At 37.3% G+C, this 19,054-nt stretch overlaps 2 protein-coding genes across 2 annotated transcripts in view; one reads left to right on the top strand and one right to left on the bottom strand.

Moving 5' to 3' along the window:
• Tubgcp4 (tubulin gamma complex associated protein 4) overlaps positions 1–19,054 on the top strand; it is a 46,341-nt gene that overhangs the window by 10,267 nt on the left and 17,020 nt on the right. Inside the window, exons 7-9 of the mRNA XM_047539477.1 lie at positions 2,800–3,001; positions 5,095–5,260; positions 5,482–5,606. Coding sequence (XP_047395433.1) covers positions 2,800–3,001; positions 5,095–5,260; positions 5,482–5,606 — 493 coding nt within the window. The remainder of the gene's footprint in view (positions 1–2,799; positions 3,002–5,094; positions 5,261–5,481; positions 5,607–19,054) is intronic.
• LOC124976683 (eukaryotic translation initiation factor 1-like) lies at positions 15,792–17,023 on the bottom strand. Its single transcript, XM_047539487.1, has one exon. The coding sequence runs from the start codon at positions 16,948–16,950 to the stop codon at positions 16,609–16,611; it is 342 nt and encodes a 113-aa protein (XP_047395443.1). The 5' UTR covers positions 16,951–17,023; the 3' UTR covers positions 15,792–16,608.

The raw sequence follows: 19,054 nt of genomic DNA, 5'->3' as shown, positions 1-19,054 counted from the left end.
CCAGGGTTAGCTGGATCGCAGTATTTTCATGTCATGTTTCTTAAAATACTTTGTAATCCCACTGTGTCACTCTTGGGAATTTTATTCTAACAAAATTATTTGAAAGAAGAAAATAACTGTGTATACAAACATATTTATTGCAATGTTGTCTGCATCAGGAAATTTGAAAATTACCAGAAGAAAAATAAAGATATATTCACTTGATAGACTATAAAGCCATTAAGATTATAAATACCATAATAACATGTAAAAATATTTCATATGATACTTATCAAAAGATGATACAAAATTGTTTTAATAATTACAACTATATAAAAATTTACTTTAAGTATTATTAGAGACTATTTATTGGATCTCCCACTCCCCTCTTCCTCATTTTTAAAAAAGAGTCTGGAAGAGTATGGTGGTTCATACCTCTAACTTCATAAACTTGAGAGACTGAGGCAGGAGGATTGCAAATTTCAAGCCTGTCTCAGCAACTTAGCAAAACCTTATCTCAAAAAACAGAAGGGGTTGGGGATGTAGCTCAGTGGTAAAATGCCCCTGGGCTCATTTCCCAGTACCACAACAAATAAATAAATAAATATTAAACATAAAAAATGGACTATGATATTAATTGTAGTAGATGATTTCTGAGACTCTTCACAACTCTTTTTTTTAAACAGCACTGGGGATTGAACTCCTGGCCCCACTGTTAGGCAAGCACTCTACCATTGAGCTACACCCTCAACCCCTCTTCGCACCACTTTTTTTTTTTTTTTTGCTTTTGGGGATTAAACCCAGGGACATATACTTAACCACTGAGTTACATTCCCAGCCTTTTTTAATATTTAAAGATAGGGTTTCACTGAATCGCTTAGGGCTTTGCTAAGTTGCTGAGGCTGGCTTTGAACTTGCAATCCTCCTGTCTCAATCCCAGCTGCTACAATCCGCATTTTCTACTGTACCTACTTCGTTGAGTGTAGAATGGGAGTTGATGTTGTATGAACTATTATCCTATATCCCAAGCTGCTGGGATTATAGGTGTGTACCACTGAGCTCACAACTCTTAATCTACACTCTATAAACACTGAACAAGTAAACCCTCAGAAGAGCAGGAAACTTTCCTGAACATGCAATGGGGACTGAATCCTCTATTATTTGCACAAAATATAAAATCTTATGTAGATAATATTAATACATACATATTTGATATATATTTTGAGAGACCAAATTTTACAGATGTGCATAAATGTAAATAAATGGTTTTCCATTTTACTTTTGTAAAAGAGACATTCTAATTGAATTAGTATACTAAAAATAGTAGGCTCAAACTCCTGTAGTTTCTTTTTTTTAAAATATTTTTGGTACCAGGGATTGAACCCAGGGGCACTAAACCACTGAGCACATTCCCAGCCCCATAATTTTTTATTTTGAGACATGGTCTTGCTGAGTTGCTTAGGACCTTGCTAAATTGTTGAGGCTGACTTTTTGATCCTCCTGCCTCAGTCTACTGAGCTGCTGGGATTACAGGTGTGCACCACTGTGCTCAGCTCCTGTAGTTTCTTTTTCTTCCCAACTTTTTATTTTGAAAAATTTCAAACCTACAAAAAAGTTGAAAGATTATTACAGTGAAACACTTGTATATTCTTCAGTTTTACCAGTTTTTAACATTTTGCCACATTTTTTTTCTTTCTCCTCTGTGTATATGTGAAATACACACATTCCCTAATTTTTAAAGTGGAATCATTAGGAAGTAGTTGCAGATGCCTTAACACTTAACCCCTAAAAATTCATTTTGTATCTCTAGGAAAAAAGGCATTCTCTTATCTAACCTCAGTACCATATTACACCTTGGAAAGCTAACAGTCATTCCATAATACAATATCTAAAATATATCCACATTTCTCCAATTGTTCCCATAAAATCCATTACAACTATTCTGTTTTTGCAGTTCAGGATCCAGTTTTCACACTGCATTTGGCCCTGTCTTTTTAGTCTCCTTTAATTTGGAATGATCCCACTTGCCTTTTGTTGTTGTCTATGATGATGGCATTTTATAAGAGCCCTTACCAATTGTCTAGAGAATGTCCTGCATTCTAAATTTATCTGAATCTTCCCTCATGATTAGATTCAGGTTAAATATTTTTGGCAAGAGAACAACATAGGTGATAGTATTTCTCATTCCATCATGTCAGAAAGCATAGAAAGTAAGTTTAACCCATTACTGCTCTTGTGACATTAGATCAGATCTCTTGTCCATCAGATCTCTCCATTATAGAAGTTCCTTTTTCCCTTTGTAATTAATCTGTTATCTGGTAGGTGATTATCTCAATATCCTATTTCCCAACAACCTTTCTGCATTTTATTTTCATTTCTGCATTTTGTTGGATAGTACATTTTCATATATTACTGGCACTAACGTTTTGAATCTTTTTCTCTAAGTGATTCTAACAAAAAGAAAAATAAATTCAATACTGTGTTAGCTAAAAAGAGACTCCATTAAGTTCATTTAATTTTAATAAGACTCAACAGTTTTGAAACTTTACACAAAAGAAGGAAAGAAAATATGCCTCTCCTGAAAAAATGTTATGACATTTACTTAACCTTTTCAACTTCAGAATGTAGACTGCAACTATGGAAATTTAATCACTTAGTTCATCCACAAATAATTAAATTAAAATAGCACAATTATTTTTAACTTAATTAATTTCCCCCATGACTCACCAAACTTTCATACCTCTCTTTAACCTGTAGCATGACCTCTGTGGGATTCATTATTCTTTAAGTGGACCACTAACGTTTTTACTTTCCTCTCAGAATCCTGGCTGTTTGTCATGGAGTCATGTATAAACAACTCTCGGCCTGGATGCTCCATGGACTCCTACTGGACCAGCATGAAGAGTTCTTTATCAAACAGGGTCCGTCTTCTGGTAATACCAATGCCCAGTCAGAAGAGGATGAGGAAGATCTGGGCATTGGGGGATTGACAGGAAAACAACTGAGAGAACTCCAGGACTTGGTGAGAACACAGCAAGAAGCCCAGCATACTCCTGCCAGGAGTCAGAAGTCTGCAGCTAAATCATCTTTTGCTGATTCCTCTTCAGATATCACAACCTGAGCACCTTCCCAAAATTCTTTAGATGTAAACATTGCTTTCTCCTAACTATTATGAGGCAACAAAATAGAAAATATGATTGCAAGGGCCTGGGGATATAGCTCGTATAACACTTGCCTAGCATGTAAAAGGCTGTGGGTTTGATCCCCAGCACAAGAAAAAAGAATTTAATTTGAAATTCCTTTTGCTTCCCCTTTTACCATTACATGCACTTAAGAGGTTAATAAGTCTCATCTCCACAAATAAGAGCTACCCTGTAGCTTTTAAAAATGCCTTTTGGAGTTCTTATTAGATTCTCAAAGTCCTGTATTGCCTATATTCATCCATCCAGCCATCTGTTTATTTTGTACAACATTTTCTTGAATGCCTGTTACATACTAGACATGGTTCTACGTGCTATGACTGCATAGACAAAATGTAATCCTTATCCTTAACCCTTTATGTGCCATCATCCTATATGTAGGACACCTATAAAAACTTAAACTGAGCAATTTTATAGGTGTCCTATAAAATTTTGTGGTTTTTATAGGTGTTTTCTAGGATGGTGGGACATAATGGTTTAATGGACTTATAGTTCAGTGGCAAGCAAAGAAAAGTAGACCATTGGTATATTCTGAAAAAGAATAAGCATAGACATTCTTGGAAGATGTCTTGGAGGAGGGTTTTGGAGTAACTGAAGAAGGCTTTTCAGTGGAATGTTATGTCTGAATTACAAAGGACTTGAGAGGCAGGTTAAGATATACCGGGCAGAGTGAATGATGCAGGTAAAGGTACAGATTCCTTGAAAGACATGGCTTATTTGGGGAACCATTAGTGATTCAGTTGAAATGGTAGCCTGAAGTAATATATGTGAGAGATGGTGGCAGGAGAGAGGGCAAGTGGCAATTGATGGGACTATAAAGTACAGGCAAGATCATGAAGGCCCCTGTAAACAGCAGGAAGGAACCCTTGAAGAATTTTAGGAAAGATAATAACACTATCAGACTTTCTGATCACTCTGAATGCTGTGTGGGGAATCATTTAAAAAAAAAAAAAAAAAACAGTATTGGAGGCAGGTAGACCCATTAAGAGAATGTTGGGAATACTTAGGAGAAAAATTATAGTGCCCTAGTCCAAGGGCAATAGCAGTGAATACAGAGAAAAGTAGATAGGTCTGAGAGATGTTTGGGAGGTAGAATCAATAGGTCTTAGAATCAATAGGTCATTGGCTATGAGTTGAGGGAAGACTCAAGGATGATACCCTTTCTGCCTTTAGCATCCAAACAAGTGTGTTGATAGGGAATGGGCACTGCTGTTATGGGGAAAAGATGGGTCTAATTTTGGGCATGTTGAGTTCGAGGAACTTGTGGGAAACATCCAGTGGGTTGAGCCTGGACCTCTTGAGAGCAGTGTAGTTTGCGCTGAATCTAAACATGGAGGCATCAGCATATAGCTCAGAAGTTTTAAATTTGGGGTCATGGGTAGCTTTAAGTGGTTCTCTGAAATGTTACAGGTCTATACATTTGTCTGGAAGGTTCATAGATTTTATCATTTCAGAGAGGCCTGTGGCCTAAAAAGATTAAAACTGTCTGTTCTGATATATCCTGAAGCCACAGAAGATGTGATTATCCCAGAAGAATGTAGAGCAGGAGAAAAAAAGTCTCTGGACAGGGCCTGAGGAACCCCAGCAGAGCAAACATGTATGTAAGACCTAAAAAAATAAAGACCAGCTTTTTGCATTATACAAGTAAGGAAGCTGATCTGCTGCCCAAGTTTTTACACAGTGAAGTCAGAGTGAGGACTAAATGATGGTAGGGGGGAAAAAAAAAAAAACACTGTTATTTCCACCATACCATTCTGCAACATAAAAATGAAATATATCTCTCCAAGAATTGTGCAACCTCAGGTTTATAGTGTTGATTTTAGAGAATATAAATTATGGCTTGGGAGAGTTACTAGATATTTTCTTGTTCTCTTTTTCATACATCATCTCTGATACATATTATTTCCTTAATTAGCGCCTGATTGAGGAAGAGAACATGCTGGCACCATCTCTCAAACAGTTTTCCCTACGGGTGGAGATTTTGCCATCCTACATTCCAGTGAGGGTTGCTGAAAAAATCCTCTTTGTTGGAGAATCTGTCCAAATGTTTGAGAATCAAAATGTGAACCTGACTAGAAAAGGTAGGAATTTCCTTGTTCAGTGTACCACATCCTCAGAGGCACTTGAGTAATATTGTGTGACCCAAAGCACACCTGGTCAGAGAGTGGCTGAAAATACTCATGGATTGTGATTCCAGCACAGTGTGCTGGCTTGTGTGCCTGAGAAGTGGGTGAAACTGCTGTCTGCTCAGACACGCCCTGTCTGTCCTGTCTTCCTTTGACACTGCCTTCTTATTCTGCAGGGTCCATTTTGAAAAATCAGGAGGACACTTTTGCTGCAGAGCTGCATCGACTCAAGCAGCAGCCACTTTTCAGTTTGGTGGATTTTGAGCAGGTGGTGGATCGTATTCGCAGTACTGTGGCTGAGGTTTGTCTTTTATCTTATGTTGTTCTAGAAAGAAAATGGATTATTACCTCAGAAATTGAGTACATGACTTTTGTTTCTTCTTGATGTGCCTAAAGCCTAGCTTGGAGAGGCTTGAGAGAATTAGTAAAGTAAGCAGAAAATAAAAACACTCTCTATTTTTAATAATAGAGGTAGGGTTTTTATTGTTATTAATAAGTTGAGTTGAACAAAGGGGAGGTCTTGGTTTCATTTCCAACAGTCAGCAATCTGTTTATATAGTTGGCAGTAACTCCAAGGAAACAATTGATTCTAATTTTAGTGCCTTAAATTATAGTGTGATTTTATAACTTTTAACTTCAGTTATATACATGATAATCTTCCAAGTAAAACACAACAAATATTAGCTAACCTGTCTGGAGCTCAGAACAGGCTCTGACTCTTGGAGTTCTGTGTTCTTAAGTTTGAATGCCAACTTAAATTGTGATCAATAATTTTTCAAATGGGAATATGCTGTATGACTTATAACACTTAGTTCATGGGCATGTGAATAACGTAGATAATGTAAAGTGAGATCTTCAGTCAGTTGTTAATGTTTTTCTGCCTTGTCTAGACAAATCATCTGGGGAAATTTTAAAGCATGTATTTACACCAAGTCCTTTCTTGCCGAGCTTATGATTTGTAGGTCAGGAGGGGCAGGTACATTTTTATTTGAAGAAACCACCTGCCAACCAACAGACAGATCTCTGCAGGTAATTCCGAAGCACAGACAAGGCTGAAAAAGCACCTATAGGTCTGTACGTGGAACTGCTAAGAAGCTTAGCTTCAGATCTCAAGGCTGGAAGCATAGTAATCTATCACAAATGTGGTTTCCTTTTCTGGTCACTATTTCAAAAAATCCTGGGTTTTAAAGACATAGCCATTATGTAGACACAGAATAATGGGTTTTAAATGACCATGAAGTATCATTTCATTTGATGCTTTATGGGCAATAGTCTGTGCTCTAGAATGCATATTTCTTATTTAAAATTGTTCTTTTTTGGGGGGTTAGGTACCAGGGATTGAACTCAGGGACACTCGACCACTGAGTATATCCCCAGCCCTTTTTTGTATTTTATTTTAGAGACAGGGTCTCACTGAGTTGCTTAGTGCCTTGCTTTTGCTGAGGCTGACTTGTAACTTGTGATCCTCCTGTCTCAGCCTCCCAAGCTGCTGGGATTACAGGTGCACACCACTGTGCCCAGACCTTTAAAATATTTCAAGACACTGCCTGGGTCCTGTCTATAGGGCAAAGCAGGTTCCTGTCTAAAAGGAGCTGATATATATAATAATTCCTTTCATCTCTTTTATTAAATCTATTTCTGCCCTGTTATTATCTTTGTTTATAACTCCTTGGAAAATATAATTAATGGAGGAAAGTAAAATTTTATTGAATTATATGAGGTGTCAGAATTGTTCTTTTGAAATTTTGAGATGAATACCTTGCTAGAAATATTTCTATATTTTTAAAAAAATGATAGACAAAGAATCAAAGTTCAGACTCTTTTGATTCTTTTGAGGTTTCCTAGATTATAGATAATAGACTGTTTTGAGAAGTATTAACAATGATAACATGGTAATAAAAACAAATAGCATGCCCAGAAGGAAAAAGGGAAAGTGTCTTGCAAATATGTGTCTTGCTCATCCCTTTAAGGATCTTTTTCTCCTCTTTAAAATTTTTTAAAGAATACCTACATTAGCCGGGTGCAGTGGTGCACGCCTGTAAACTTAGCAGCTGGGGAGCCTAAGGCAGGAGGATTGTGAGTTCAAAGCCAGCCTCAGCAAAAGTGAGGCGCTAAGCAACTCAGTGAGACCCTGTCTCTAAATAAAATACAAAATAGGGCTGGAGATGTGGCTCAGTGGTTGAGTGCCCTTGAGATCAATCCTTGGTACCAAAAGAAAAGAAAAGAAAACCTACATAGCAATCTGTTTCTATAGAATTAAAAAACAGCTACATAGCAGTTCGTTTCTATAGAATTCAGAAACAGACAGAACTATCCCAATCTAGATGTCAGGATAGTACTGGCTCTTTAGTCAATGGAAGAGATGAGAAAGGCTTCTGGAAACGGGTAACTTCAGTGTGTTCCATTTCTTGATCTGGTGCTGGTGATAGAAGTATGTTCAGTTGTGAAAATTTCTCATGCTGTATGCTTATGATTTGTGTACTTTTCTGTGTCTTCGTACTTCAACAAAAAATTTTTAGTCAATAGATTTTAGTCTTAGGTACTTAGTTTTTATTTTAATTATATCTTCAGTTGGTTATTGCTTACATAAATAATAGTACTCTCTTTGTGTGTGTGTGTGTGTGTGTGTGTGTGTGTGTGTGTGTGTGGTGCTGGGGATTGAACCCAGGGCCTTGCGCATACGAGGCAAGCACTCTACCAAAAACCTGTGAACTTCCCACCAGTCCCAGAATCTGCTCTTCCCCAAACCACTTACCAGTTTCCTTTCAGTAATCTTCCTGAAGGAGCCAGGACAATAAGGCCTGTGGTTCAGTGAATTTCTTTATTATTTTCAGCCTTTAAAATGTAATGTCTATATCTGCAATGGGTATTCCCTCCCCACCCCCCCTTTTTTTTTTTGCTCATTTTGTTCAAATTTCAGGTATTAGCTTCCCTTACATATTATTTTTGAAATGTTTTGATTATCTGTTATAGGGTGTTCCTTCAGAAGCAAAGAGCAAAATTGTACTGTTATGATGTACCAAGTGCTAATTGTAATTTTTAATTCCACTCGTTTAATCATTGTCTCTTCATTTTAAGACTTTTAATACAAATGTCATTTTTAAAGAAACAGCCTGCCCAATAAATAAATAAATAATAGTACTGAAGCTGGACACAGTGGCACACACTTATAAACCCAGTGACTTGGGATGCTGAGGCAGGAGGCTTGGAAGTCTGAGGCCTGCCTGGGCATATAGTGAGACCCTGTCTCAAAATAAAATTTACAAAGGACTACAAAGGTAGTTAGTGGCAAAGCACCCTGGGTTCAACTTTCAGTACCAAATAATAATAATAATAGTTATTATTATTTTTTTTAAGTTAATATGCCTGGCAACTTGTTGAACTCTTAGTTCTAATAGTTTGATTCTATTGACTTTTCTAGGTAGTTGATCATAGCATCTGCAAGTAATAAGACTTTTGCAATTTTTTAACTTTTTTCTTACATTGTTAGCTAAAATAATTTTTTTCTCTCTTTTTAGCTAGGATCTTTAATAATACATTAAACAGCTAGGATGATAGTTTATATAAACTACTAAACAGTAGGGATAATAATTAGCATCCATGATTTGTTGGTGCTTGAAGATTATACATATTAGTTCTCCACTAATATAGTGTTTAATGTAGGCTTCTGGAACATAAATCCATCAAGTTACAGTAATTCTCTTTTATTCCTGGTTTGCTAAGAGTTGTTACGTAATTGTTGTTGAATTTTTATCAACTGCCCCTTCTATATCAATAAAAAGTACAGTTTCTAGCTTTTGAGTTTCTCCCGTTAGTCTATTTATATGTAAACTTCTGGTTAGAATTTTCAGATGTTGAATTTTCTTACGATAAACTCTACTCCATTTTGATGTTTATTTTGTAGTGTACAGTTGGATTTGGTTAACCAATATGATATTTAGAATTTTTTGCATCTATATTCACTAGTGGAAAAATACTATGGTTTTCCTCTTCTGTTCTTAGATGGTTTAAGACAGGAATTGTTACTAAAGGTTTGAATTTACCTGAAAAACTAGGTTTCTTTTTCTTTCTTCCTTTTTTTTTTTTTTTTTTTTGGTACCAGGAATTGAACCCTGAGCACTTTTTCAGACAAGGTGTTGCTAAATTGCTTAGGGCCTCACTAAGTTGCTAAGGCTAGCTTTGAACTCGAAATCCTCCTGCCTCAGCCTTCTGATAAGCTAGGCTTCTTTAGGAAGGAATACTTTACCAGTTCAGTGTGTTTAATAAAACATTTATTTCTTAATGTAACAACCTTGGTATTTTTTACTTTTCTAGGATCTTATCCATTTCATCTAGATATATTTTTAAAATTCATTGATGTCTGCATTTCTCCTTGTTTTTTTTTTTTTGTTAAAACAGTTTTTAACTGATACATAAAAACATAAAAATTGTACATAGAAGGATACCATGTAATGTTTCCATGTATATATACATCAAGTGTGTTTAAATCAGGTTAAGCATATTTATCTCAAACATTTATTTATGCAAAAACTTTCAAAATCCTTTCTTCTAGCTTTTTGTAATGTATAGCACATTATTGTTATCTGCCATCACCCTATTGTGCAATAAAACACTAGAATTTCTTGCTTCTAACTGTAACAGTATTATTGATCGGCCTTTTCCTATCCCTTTTTAACCCCTGCTGTCTCTACTTTCAACTTCCATAAGATCAACCTTTTTAGATTCCAGATGAGTGAGATCATGTGGTACCTGTCTTGCTGTGCCAGGATTAATTTACATAATGTAATGAACTCTAGTTCTATCTATCACAAATGACAGCATTCCATTTTTTTAGTAGTTGAATGATATTCCAGTGTGCAATGTGCCACATTTTCTTTTCCTTTTTATTTTCCCCCTCCCCAGCCCTAGGGATTAAACCCAGGGCTTTGTACGTGCTAGGCAAGCACTCTCCTGCTGAGCTACATCCTCAGCCTTTTTCGTTATGATTTTTAAATTTTGAAACAGGGTCTTACCAGGATGCCCATTCTGACCTTGAATTTGTGATCCTTCTACCTTAGCCTCCTGAGAAACTTGAATTACAGGGGGGTGATCCACCATGCCCATCTGTCCCACATTTTCTTTATCATTTCATGATGAGTTGAGGGACATTTAGGCTGATTGAGTTTCTTGGTTATTGTGATTTCTATAGTGAACGTGGGAGTGCAGCTGTCTCCTCAACATACTGATTGCATTTCCATTGGCTACATACCTAGTAGTGACATTGCTGGATCATATGGTAGTTCTAGTTGTAATTTTTTGAAGAACCTCCATACCGTTTTCCATAATGGCTGTACTAATTTACATTCCTGCCAAAGCCAAAGGGCAAAGATTCCCTTTTAACCACATCCTTACCAGCATTTTTTTTTAAGTTTTTTAATAATACCATTCATTATGGTTTTGATTTGCATTTCCCTAATAATCAGTGATGTTGAGCATTTTTTCATGTACCCATTGGCATTTGTTTGTCTTCTTTTGAGAAATGTCTATTCGGGCTGGGCTTGTAGCTCAGTGGTAGGATGCTTGCTTAGCATGAGTAAGGCACTGAGTTCGATTTTCAGCACCACATATAAATAAGTAAAATAAAGGTCCATTGACACCAAAATTTTTTTTTAAAATGTCTTTTTGGAGCTATTGCCCATTTATTATTCAGATTATTTAGGTTTTTGCTGTTGAGTTTTTAAGAGTTCCTTATATATTTGTCAGATACATAACCGGAAATATTTTCTGCCATTCTGTAGGATGTCTTTTCATTCTGTTTATTGTTTCCTTTGCTGTGCAAAAGGTTTTTAGTTTGCCACAATTTCATTTATCTTTTTTTGTTGTTCATTTCCTGTTATTTAGGGATCTTGTCAAAAAAAATTTTTGTCCATTCCATTATCCTGAAGTGTTTCCCCTATGTTTGCTTCTAGTAGTTGCATAGTTTTAGGTCTTACATCTTTAATCCATTTTGAGTTGATCTTTGTAACTGGTAAGAGAGTGGTCTAGCTAGGTGCAGTGGTGCACGCCTGTAATCCCAACGACTCAGGAGGCTGAGGCAGGAGGATCATAAGTTCAAAGCCAGCCTCAGCAACTTAGCAAGGCCCTAAGGAACTCAGTGAGACCCTGTCTCTTAAAAAAATATTAAAAAGGACTGGGGTGTGGCTCGGTGGTTAAGGACCCCTGGTTCAGTCCCCAGTACCAATAAATAAATAAATAAATAAAACAAAAAAGAGATAGTCGTCTAGTTTCATTCTTCAGCACATGGCTATCCAATTTTCCCAGGATCATCTATTGAAAAGGCATTCCTTTCTTCAGTGCCTGTTCTTAGCACCTTTGTCAAAAATCAGCTGCTCTAGATGTATGGGTTTACTTTTGGATGTATTCTGTTCAATTGTTCATATGTTTGTTTTTATGCCAATACCATGCTGTTCTGATTGCTGTAACCTTGTACAGTTAAAGTCAGATAGTGTAATGCCTCCTGCTTTGTTCTTTTTTGCTCAAGATGATTTTGACTGTTCAGGGTTTCTATATAGTTACACGTAAATTTTAGAATTGTTTTTCCTAGTTCTGTGAAGACTGTCATTGGTTATTTTGATAGAGATTGAATTGAATCTCTGGATCACTTTGGGTAGTAAAGACATTTTAACAATGCTGATTCTTCCACTCCATGAACACAGGATATCTCTCCAATTTTTTTAATGTGTCCTTTTCAATTTCTTTCATGGGCTGGGGATATAGCTCAGTTGGTAGGGTGCTTGCCTCGCAAGCCCAAGGCCTTGGGTTCAAATCCCCAGCACCGCAAAAAAAAAAAAAAACAATTTCTTTCATCAGTGTTTTATAATTATTATTGTAAATGTCTTTCTTTGGTTAAATTTATTCCTACATATATTACTTTTGGGGGAGCTATTATAAATGGGGTTGCTTTCTTAATTTCTTTCTTTTTTTTTTTTTTTTTTTTGTGGTGCTGGGGATTTGAACCCAGGGCCTTGTACTTGCAAGGCAAACACTCTACCAACTGAGCTATATCCCCAGCCCTGCTTTCTTAATTTCTATTTCAGATAATTCACTATTGATATAATGCAACATTACTGATTTTTTATCCTATAACTTTCTGGACTCATTTAGTCTAATAGTTTTTTGGTGGATTTTTTGGCACTTTCTACATATAAGATCTCATCATCTGCAAACAGTGACAGTTTTGACCTCTTCTTTTCCAATTTGGATGTGCTTTATTTCTTTTTCTTGCCTGATTACTCTGGCTAGGACTTTCAGAATTATGTTGAATAAAAGAGGTGAAAATGGATATCCTTATCTTGTTCCAGGTCTTACTAAGAAGGCTTTTAGCTTTTCCCCATTCAGTGTGATTTTATCTATTAGTTTGTTATAGGTATATTCCTTTTATACTGAATTTATTCAGAGTTTTTTTTTTTTTTTTTTTTTCTGCTTGGGGATTTAATTCAGTGCCTCATGCTAGGCAAGTACTCTACTACTGAACTACTCTATTGGGAGTTTTTATCTTCAAGGAGTGTTGAACTTTATCAAGTGCCTTTTTTTTTGCATTTACTGAAATAACCATATGGTTTTTGTCCTTTCTGTTGATGTGGCTTATCAGATTTACTGATTTGCATGTATTGGATCATCTTTGTATCCCTGGGATGAATATCACTTGATCATAGTGAATAATCTTTTCATTGTGGTGTTGGATTCCATTTGCTAGTATTTTATTCAGGATTTTTGAATCTGTTTTCATCAAGGATGTGGACCTGTAGTTTTTCATTGTTGTTCTATCTTTATCTGGTTTTGGAAGCCAGGTATTACTAGTCTTAGAGTGTGCATGTTTTAGTTGACTTTTGCAGCACTGTGAGCAAAATACCTGGCGAGAAATCTTTAGAGGACAAAAGGGTTATTTAGGGCTCATGATTTCACAGATCTCAGTCTTGCTCTGAGCCCCAGGTAAGGTAGCACATCATAGCCAAAGGGCAGGGTAGAGAGAGAAGGAAGGAGGGAAAGAGGGAAAGAGGGAGGGAGACAGCTCTTACGATCCATCATTTCACCTAAAACAACCCTTTATTAACACAGGAGCTTTGAGGGGACACCTCATATCAAAACCATAATATTCCACCCCTGGTCCCCAAAAGCTCATGTCTGTCTCAGTGCAAAATGCATTTAGTTTATCTCCAAAAGTCACATAGTCTTAACATTTTCAGAATTGCCTAAAAGTCCAAGTCCAAAGTCTTCTCTGAGACTCAGGGCAAACTATTGCCTGTAAATCCCTGTAGAAATCAAAAGCAAGTGACATATATTCAGTGTACAGTGGCACAGAGTAAACATTCCCATTTCATAAGGGAGAAATAGGGGCATAGAAAGAAGGAATGGGGCCAAAGCAAGACCAAAATCCAGCTGGGCAAATAGGTCCAGTAACTGCCTGTACATATAGCATGTAGGACACATGATGGTGATGTTCTCTCCCAAGGGCTTAGGAGGTCCCACCCCTTTGGCCTTGTCTGCTGTTGTGCACATGACCTCTTTTTAAAACTTGGCTCTCTCTGTAGCCTGCAGCTTTTTCACAGCTGACAGTCCATGTTAGTGGCCCTTCTTAATTTCTGGTGTCTCCATTCCAGTTTTAGCTTCACCTTCACAGCTTCATACATCATCCTTTCAGGGCAGTCCACAGAGATTCCAACTGTACTATACTTTGCCTCACCTCCCAGGCTTGCCTTTGAAATCTCAGTGGAAACCTCCATGACCCCCTAACTCCAGCATCCTGCATTCCTGCAGAATTGGCACCATGTGGATGACACCAAGATCTACTGTCAGCTTATGCAGCTGAGCTCTCTGTGATCACACCAGTGGTCTCTGAGTGCCTGGGTGACTGAGTTTGGTGAAATAACCTCCTAGGCCCCTCATATGGAAACAGGGCACCTCCATGATCTCAAAAGAATTTTTCACTTCTGCCATCTCAAGCCTACAGTGAGTGTTGTCTTGCAAATTCCTGAGGTGTGCTCAAGGCACCTTCCAATTGTCTCTGTGCCAAGTACTGAGCATTTCTTTAGTAGCTATAATCTCTTTAACAATCACATCTTCCTTTGCCTTAGCTTTACATGCATTTTTCTGGCCAAATGGCAAGTTTTTAAAATCCTTTAGCTCTGTTTTCTGTTCCCAAGTCTTAGAGTAAACCTGGCTAAAAGCTGTTGGCAATATCCATGCCACTTCCTGAATGCTGTACTGCCTTGAAATTTTCTCCACCTGATTAATTAGTTCATTACTTTTAAATTCAGCCTCATACAAGGTCTCAAGGCAAAATGTAGATAAGTTCTTTCCCATGAATGTAACACAGGTGTCCTCTGTATTCAATTATCTTTGAAACCTCATAAGAACAGTATTTATTACTATTGGCATTCTGGTTTTCTGAGCTCCCACCAGAATTACCCCTTAAGCTCTACTTACAAAATTCTAAAACTTCTCCAGCTTGCATTTTTAAACTTTTCCAAATTCCTTCTGCAAATCATTTCCAAAGGATTCTGAAGTGCATGGTTAGGTTAGTCACAGCAGTGACCCCACTTCTAGTACCAGTTTCTCTTTTTAGTTAGCCTTTGTATTGCTGTGACCAAAATAACTGACAAGAACAACTTAGAAAAGGGAGAGACCAACCGACAGACAGAGACAGGCAGACAGTCACAGGCAGCCAAAGGGAAGATGAGCCTTTTCCAAGGCAAGTACCCAGGTACTCACCTCCTCCAGTCATACCCCACCTGCCTGCAGTTACCACCCAGTTATTTCATTCAAACTAGGATGAACTGATTGGGTCACAGCTCTTACACTCCTATCATTTCACCTCTGAACATTCCTGCATTAAAAGAGGTGCTTTGTGCGGTGGGTAGGGGGGTACCTCGCATGCATACCATAACCATGTGTTTGGAAGTATTCCTTCCTCTTATATTTATTTGGAATGACTTAAGGAGAATTGGTATTAGTTCTTTAAATGTTTGTTAGAATTCAGCAGAGAAACCATCCGCTCTCAAGCTTGCTTTAACAGGAAGCTTTTTATTACTAATTTAATTTTATTACTTATTATTGGTATGTTCAGGTTTTCTGTTCCTTCATGATTTTGTGTTGTTAAGGTGTATATGTCCAGGAAGTTGTCCATTTTTTCTAGGTTATCAAATTCATTGGCATATAGTTGGTCATAATAATCTCTAATGGTCTTTTAGATTTCTGTGGTGTCAGTTGTAATGCTTTCTTATTTATTTGAATTAGCTTTTTCCAAGTCAAAAGCTTGATTCCTTTATTTTTAACCTAAGAAATACATATAAAACTTTAAATATTGCTCTGACTGTATTCTACAAGTTTTTGGCATGTGGTACTTTTATTATCATCCTGCTCTAAATAATTCTTTTTTTTTTTTTTTTTTTTTTTTGGTAGTCATTGATGGACAGCATGCCTTTATTTATTTATTTATTTATTTATTTTTCTGAAAACAAGTTTTATTTAAATAAGGGTTTAAATACATTACATAACATTAAAACTGGAAGGGAAAAAGAAAACCAAAAACCAGTTTATTACTTCACATGGCACTGGGCAGCTGTTGCTAGTGAGTTGCAAGCTCTATAGCTAGCTACAGGACTGATAACATCAGTTTGGTATTTGTTCCCTTGTCAAAAGTTTAACTGATTTTAAGCTGGCCTCACATTCTGTTGTTCTGGACACCCCTTAGCTAGAATATGTCTAGTCAAAAAGACCTTGGTGGCAAGCCAGATGTCATTATCACCTCACTGGAAGGAAGGTGGCCTTTGAGTTCTGCCCACCTGGTCAGGTTAGACACCAGGGGCTCTTTTTTCTTTTTCTTAAAAAACAAAACAAACAAAACCCACCAAAGGCCCCCTCTAGTGGTACAGCTGCCTTACCCCATCCTCCTCCTCAGGTCATCACACTCTTAGGACAGGGGCCTCTGCTGAGGGACAGTTGAGAAGCTTCTGGTCAGACACAGCCATCTGATCTTGGGCCTCTGGGCTTTGCTGAAACATCACGTTATTGCTTTGTTTCAGAGTGGACACTGCCAGGCACCTACTGCTTGACCTCTGTTTAAATGAGGGACTTCAAGACTAGACAGCATGGCTCTTTTCAGTTTATTGCATGAAGGAGTTACACTAGTCCAAGTTAAAAGCGGACCCCAAATGGTTACATTATACAAGCTGTGAGGTTTTTAAACTTGTGACAAGGGACAGAAGGGAAATTCTACTCATTGCAAGGAAATCCTCACTTAAGCTTCAGTGAGCCACAAGCACTTAAAACCCATGAACCTTCAGCTGATCGACCTTAGCCAGTCCAATCTCTACCAGGAACTGGCATATGTTCTTGCGCTGGTCACCCTGTAGCTGAATTACTTCTCCATATTCTGGATGCTCAATTACAGTACCATTGCAGGCAAATTTCTTCTTAAACGCCTTCACTAGTTTCTTTTTATCGTAATCATCAGCGATCTCTTGGATAGTGGTAAGGGTCTTCCTGCCGTTTCTCTGTTGAATTCTTATATGGATATAATCCTCAGTGCCAGCAGGAAGCAGGTCATCACCCTTACTTGCATCAGCAAAGGGGTCGAAAGAGTGGAGGTTCTGGATAGCGGACATACGATATGATTCCTTTTCCTCGGTGGAAACGGCCTGCGGAAGGCAGCTGCGGGAGAAGGCGGGCGGGGGGAATGGAGCGTCGGGAAGCGAGGGGACTCGAGGGGGCTTTTTATTTATTTTTTTGTGGTGCTAAGGATGGAACCCAGTGCCTCACACATGCTAGGCAAGCACTCTGCCACTGAGCTACAGCCCCAGCCCCTGTTCTAAATAATTCTTAGTTTTCTTTATGATTTTCTTTGTAACCAAGGAATTTCTTGCAGTGTAGTGGAGAACATAGTCTATGTGATCTTCTTTCTTTGTGTAGTTTCCTTTAGGGACTAATACAGAGAGTGGCTTTTGTTGTTGCTGTTGTCTGTATTCATGTATGCTAGGGAAGCAGTCTACTACAGAGCTACATTCACAGTCACTTTTATTTTTTTTATTTTGAGACAGAGTCTCACTAAGTTGTCCAGGTTGGCGTCAAACTTGAAATCTTTCTGCCTCAAATAGTTGGGATTACAGGCATGCAAAATTGACTTTTTGTTTTTAATTATTGTGCATGTGCCCAGAGAATATATATTTTGTGTTTAGAGTTCTAAGAATGTCTAATTACTCATTTTGAGATTATATGTTAGGCATGTGCATATATACAATTGTGTATTTTTCCTTTTATTGCATGGTGTCCTGTGTCACCCATGATAATATCATTCATATTGTTAAGATCACTCACTGTCCGGCTTTCTTTTGGATCCTGTTTACATGATCACTTCTTACATCCTTTATTTTCAACCTTCATATGTAATTTTTTTTTAATTTAAATATTTTTTTAGTTGTCAATGGACCTTTATTTTACTTATTTATATGTGGTGCTGAGGATCAAACCCAGTGCCTCATATGTACTAGGCAAGTTCTCTGATATAGCCACCACCCCAGACCCTTTGTATGTACTCTCATCCTATTCTGATCCACAGTAACTACTGATCTGTTCTATGTAAGTTAGGTTGCATTTTCTAGAGTTTATAAAAATGAAATGACACAGTATGCACTCTTTTGGGGAAGGAAAATAATCTTTTACTAAGTATAATTATTTTGAGATGAATCCAGTTTGCTTTTACCTATGGTTGATTCCTTTTTTCTGCTTAGTAGTATTCCATTTTCCTACCACTGTTTATCAATTTATGTGTTGGTAGAAATTTGGGTTTTTCCTTCATTGTAGTTTGCATTCCCCTAAAGACTAATGATGTCAAACATTTTTTCATACACTTTTTGCCCATTTTATGTTAACCTTTTAATTTTCTTACTATTGAATTTCGAGAGTTGTTTATATATTCTGAATATAAGTCCTTTAGCAGATATGTGACCTGTTTTCTCACTACCTATGTAAGTCTTCTCTTTTCATTCCATTGATGGTTAATGGTAGAAGTTGTTAATTTTTGTGAAGTCCAGATTATCTTTTTTTTAAATGGATCATGTTTTTAGTGTTGTATTTTTCCCTCTGTTTTATTTCTGCAGTTTTATATTTTTCAGCTTTACATTTAAGTCTGTGATCATTTGAGTTAATTTCTCTACATCGTGCAAGGGTATAGATCTTTTTTACAATTTTTTGCATGAGGATATATAATTATTTAAACAACTTGGTTCTTCTTGTTTTCTTTTTGTATATTTGTATTGCCTGTGTTCTTAGCTCTTTATGCATGTTTATCGAGTATTTTAAATTCTTGGCTCATGTCCCAGGTCAGGTTTCCCAGGAAATAGATTCTAAGACTAGGATTTAGTTGGAATAAGTGAGTGAAGCAGAATTAAGCAGAGTGAGAAGGTACATTGTGATGCGATTCCACTAGGAGCCTTGGGCAATCACATGCAGAGCTCTGAAACTAGGATGGCCCTTCAGAGATGTCCAAAGGGCTAAGGGGGCTAAGGCACTAGCTACTGTACCCCTGAATCTGCCAGTTTTTGGATGTGGGCTGCCTTCAGCAAGAGAGCTGAGAATCTTTGGGTTAGGAAGCTCCCTTTAGCCAAGTACAGTTGCCAACAACAGGCAAGACTCCCTGGGGTATTTGAGCATGCAGGGGAGATCCGGATGGCACCCTGAATATGTCCATGCAGCCTATCCTAAAACTAATGC

Source organism: Sciurus carolinensis, chromosome 2 (genome assembly GCF_902686445.1).
Source record: "Sciurus carolinensis chromosome 2, mSciCar1.2, whole genome shotgun sequence".
NCBI lineage: Eukaryota > Metazoa > Chordata > Mammalia > Rodentia > Sciuridae > Sciurus > Sciurus carolinensis.
This window is presented reverse-complemented; position numbering and strand designations above follow the sequence as displayed.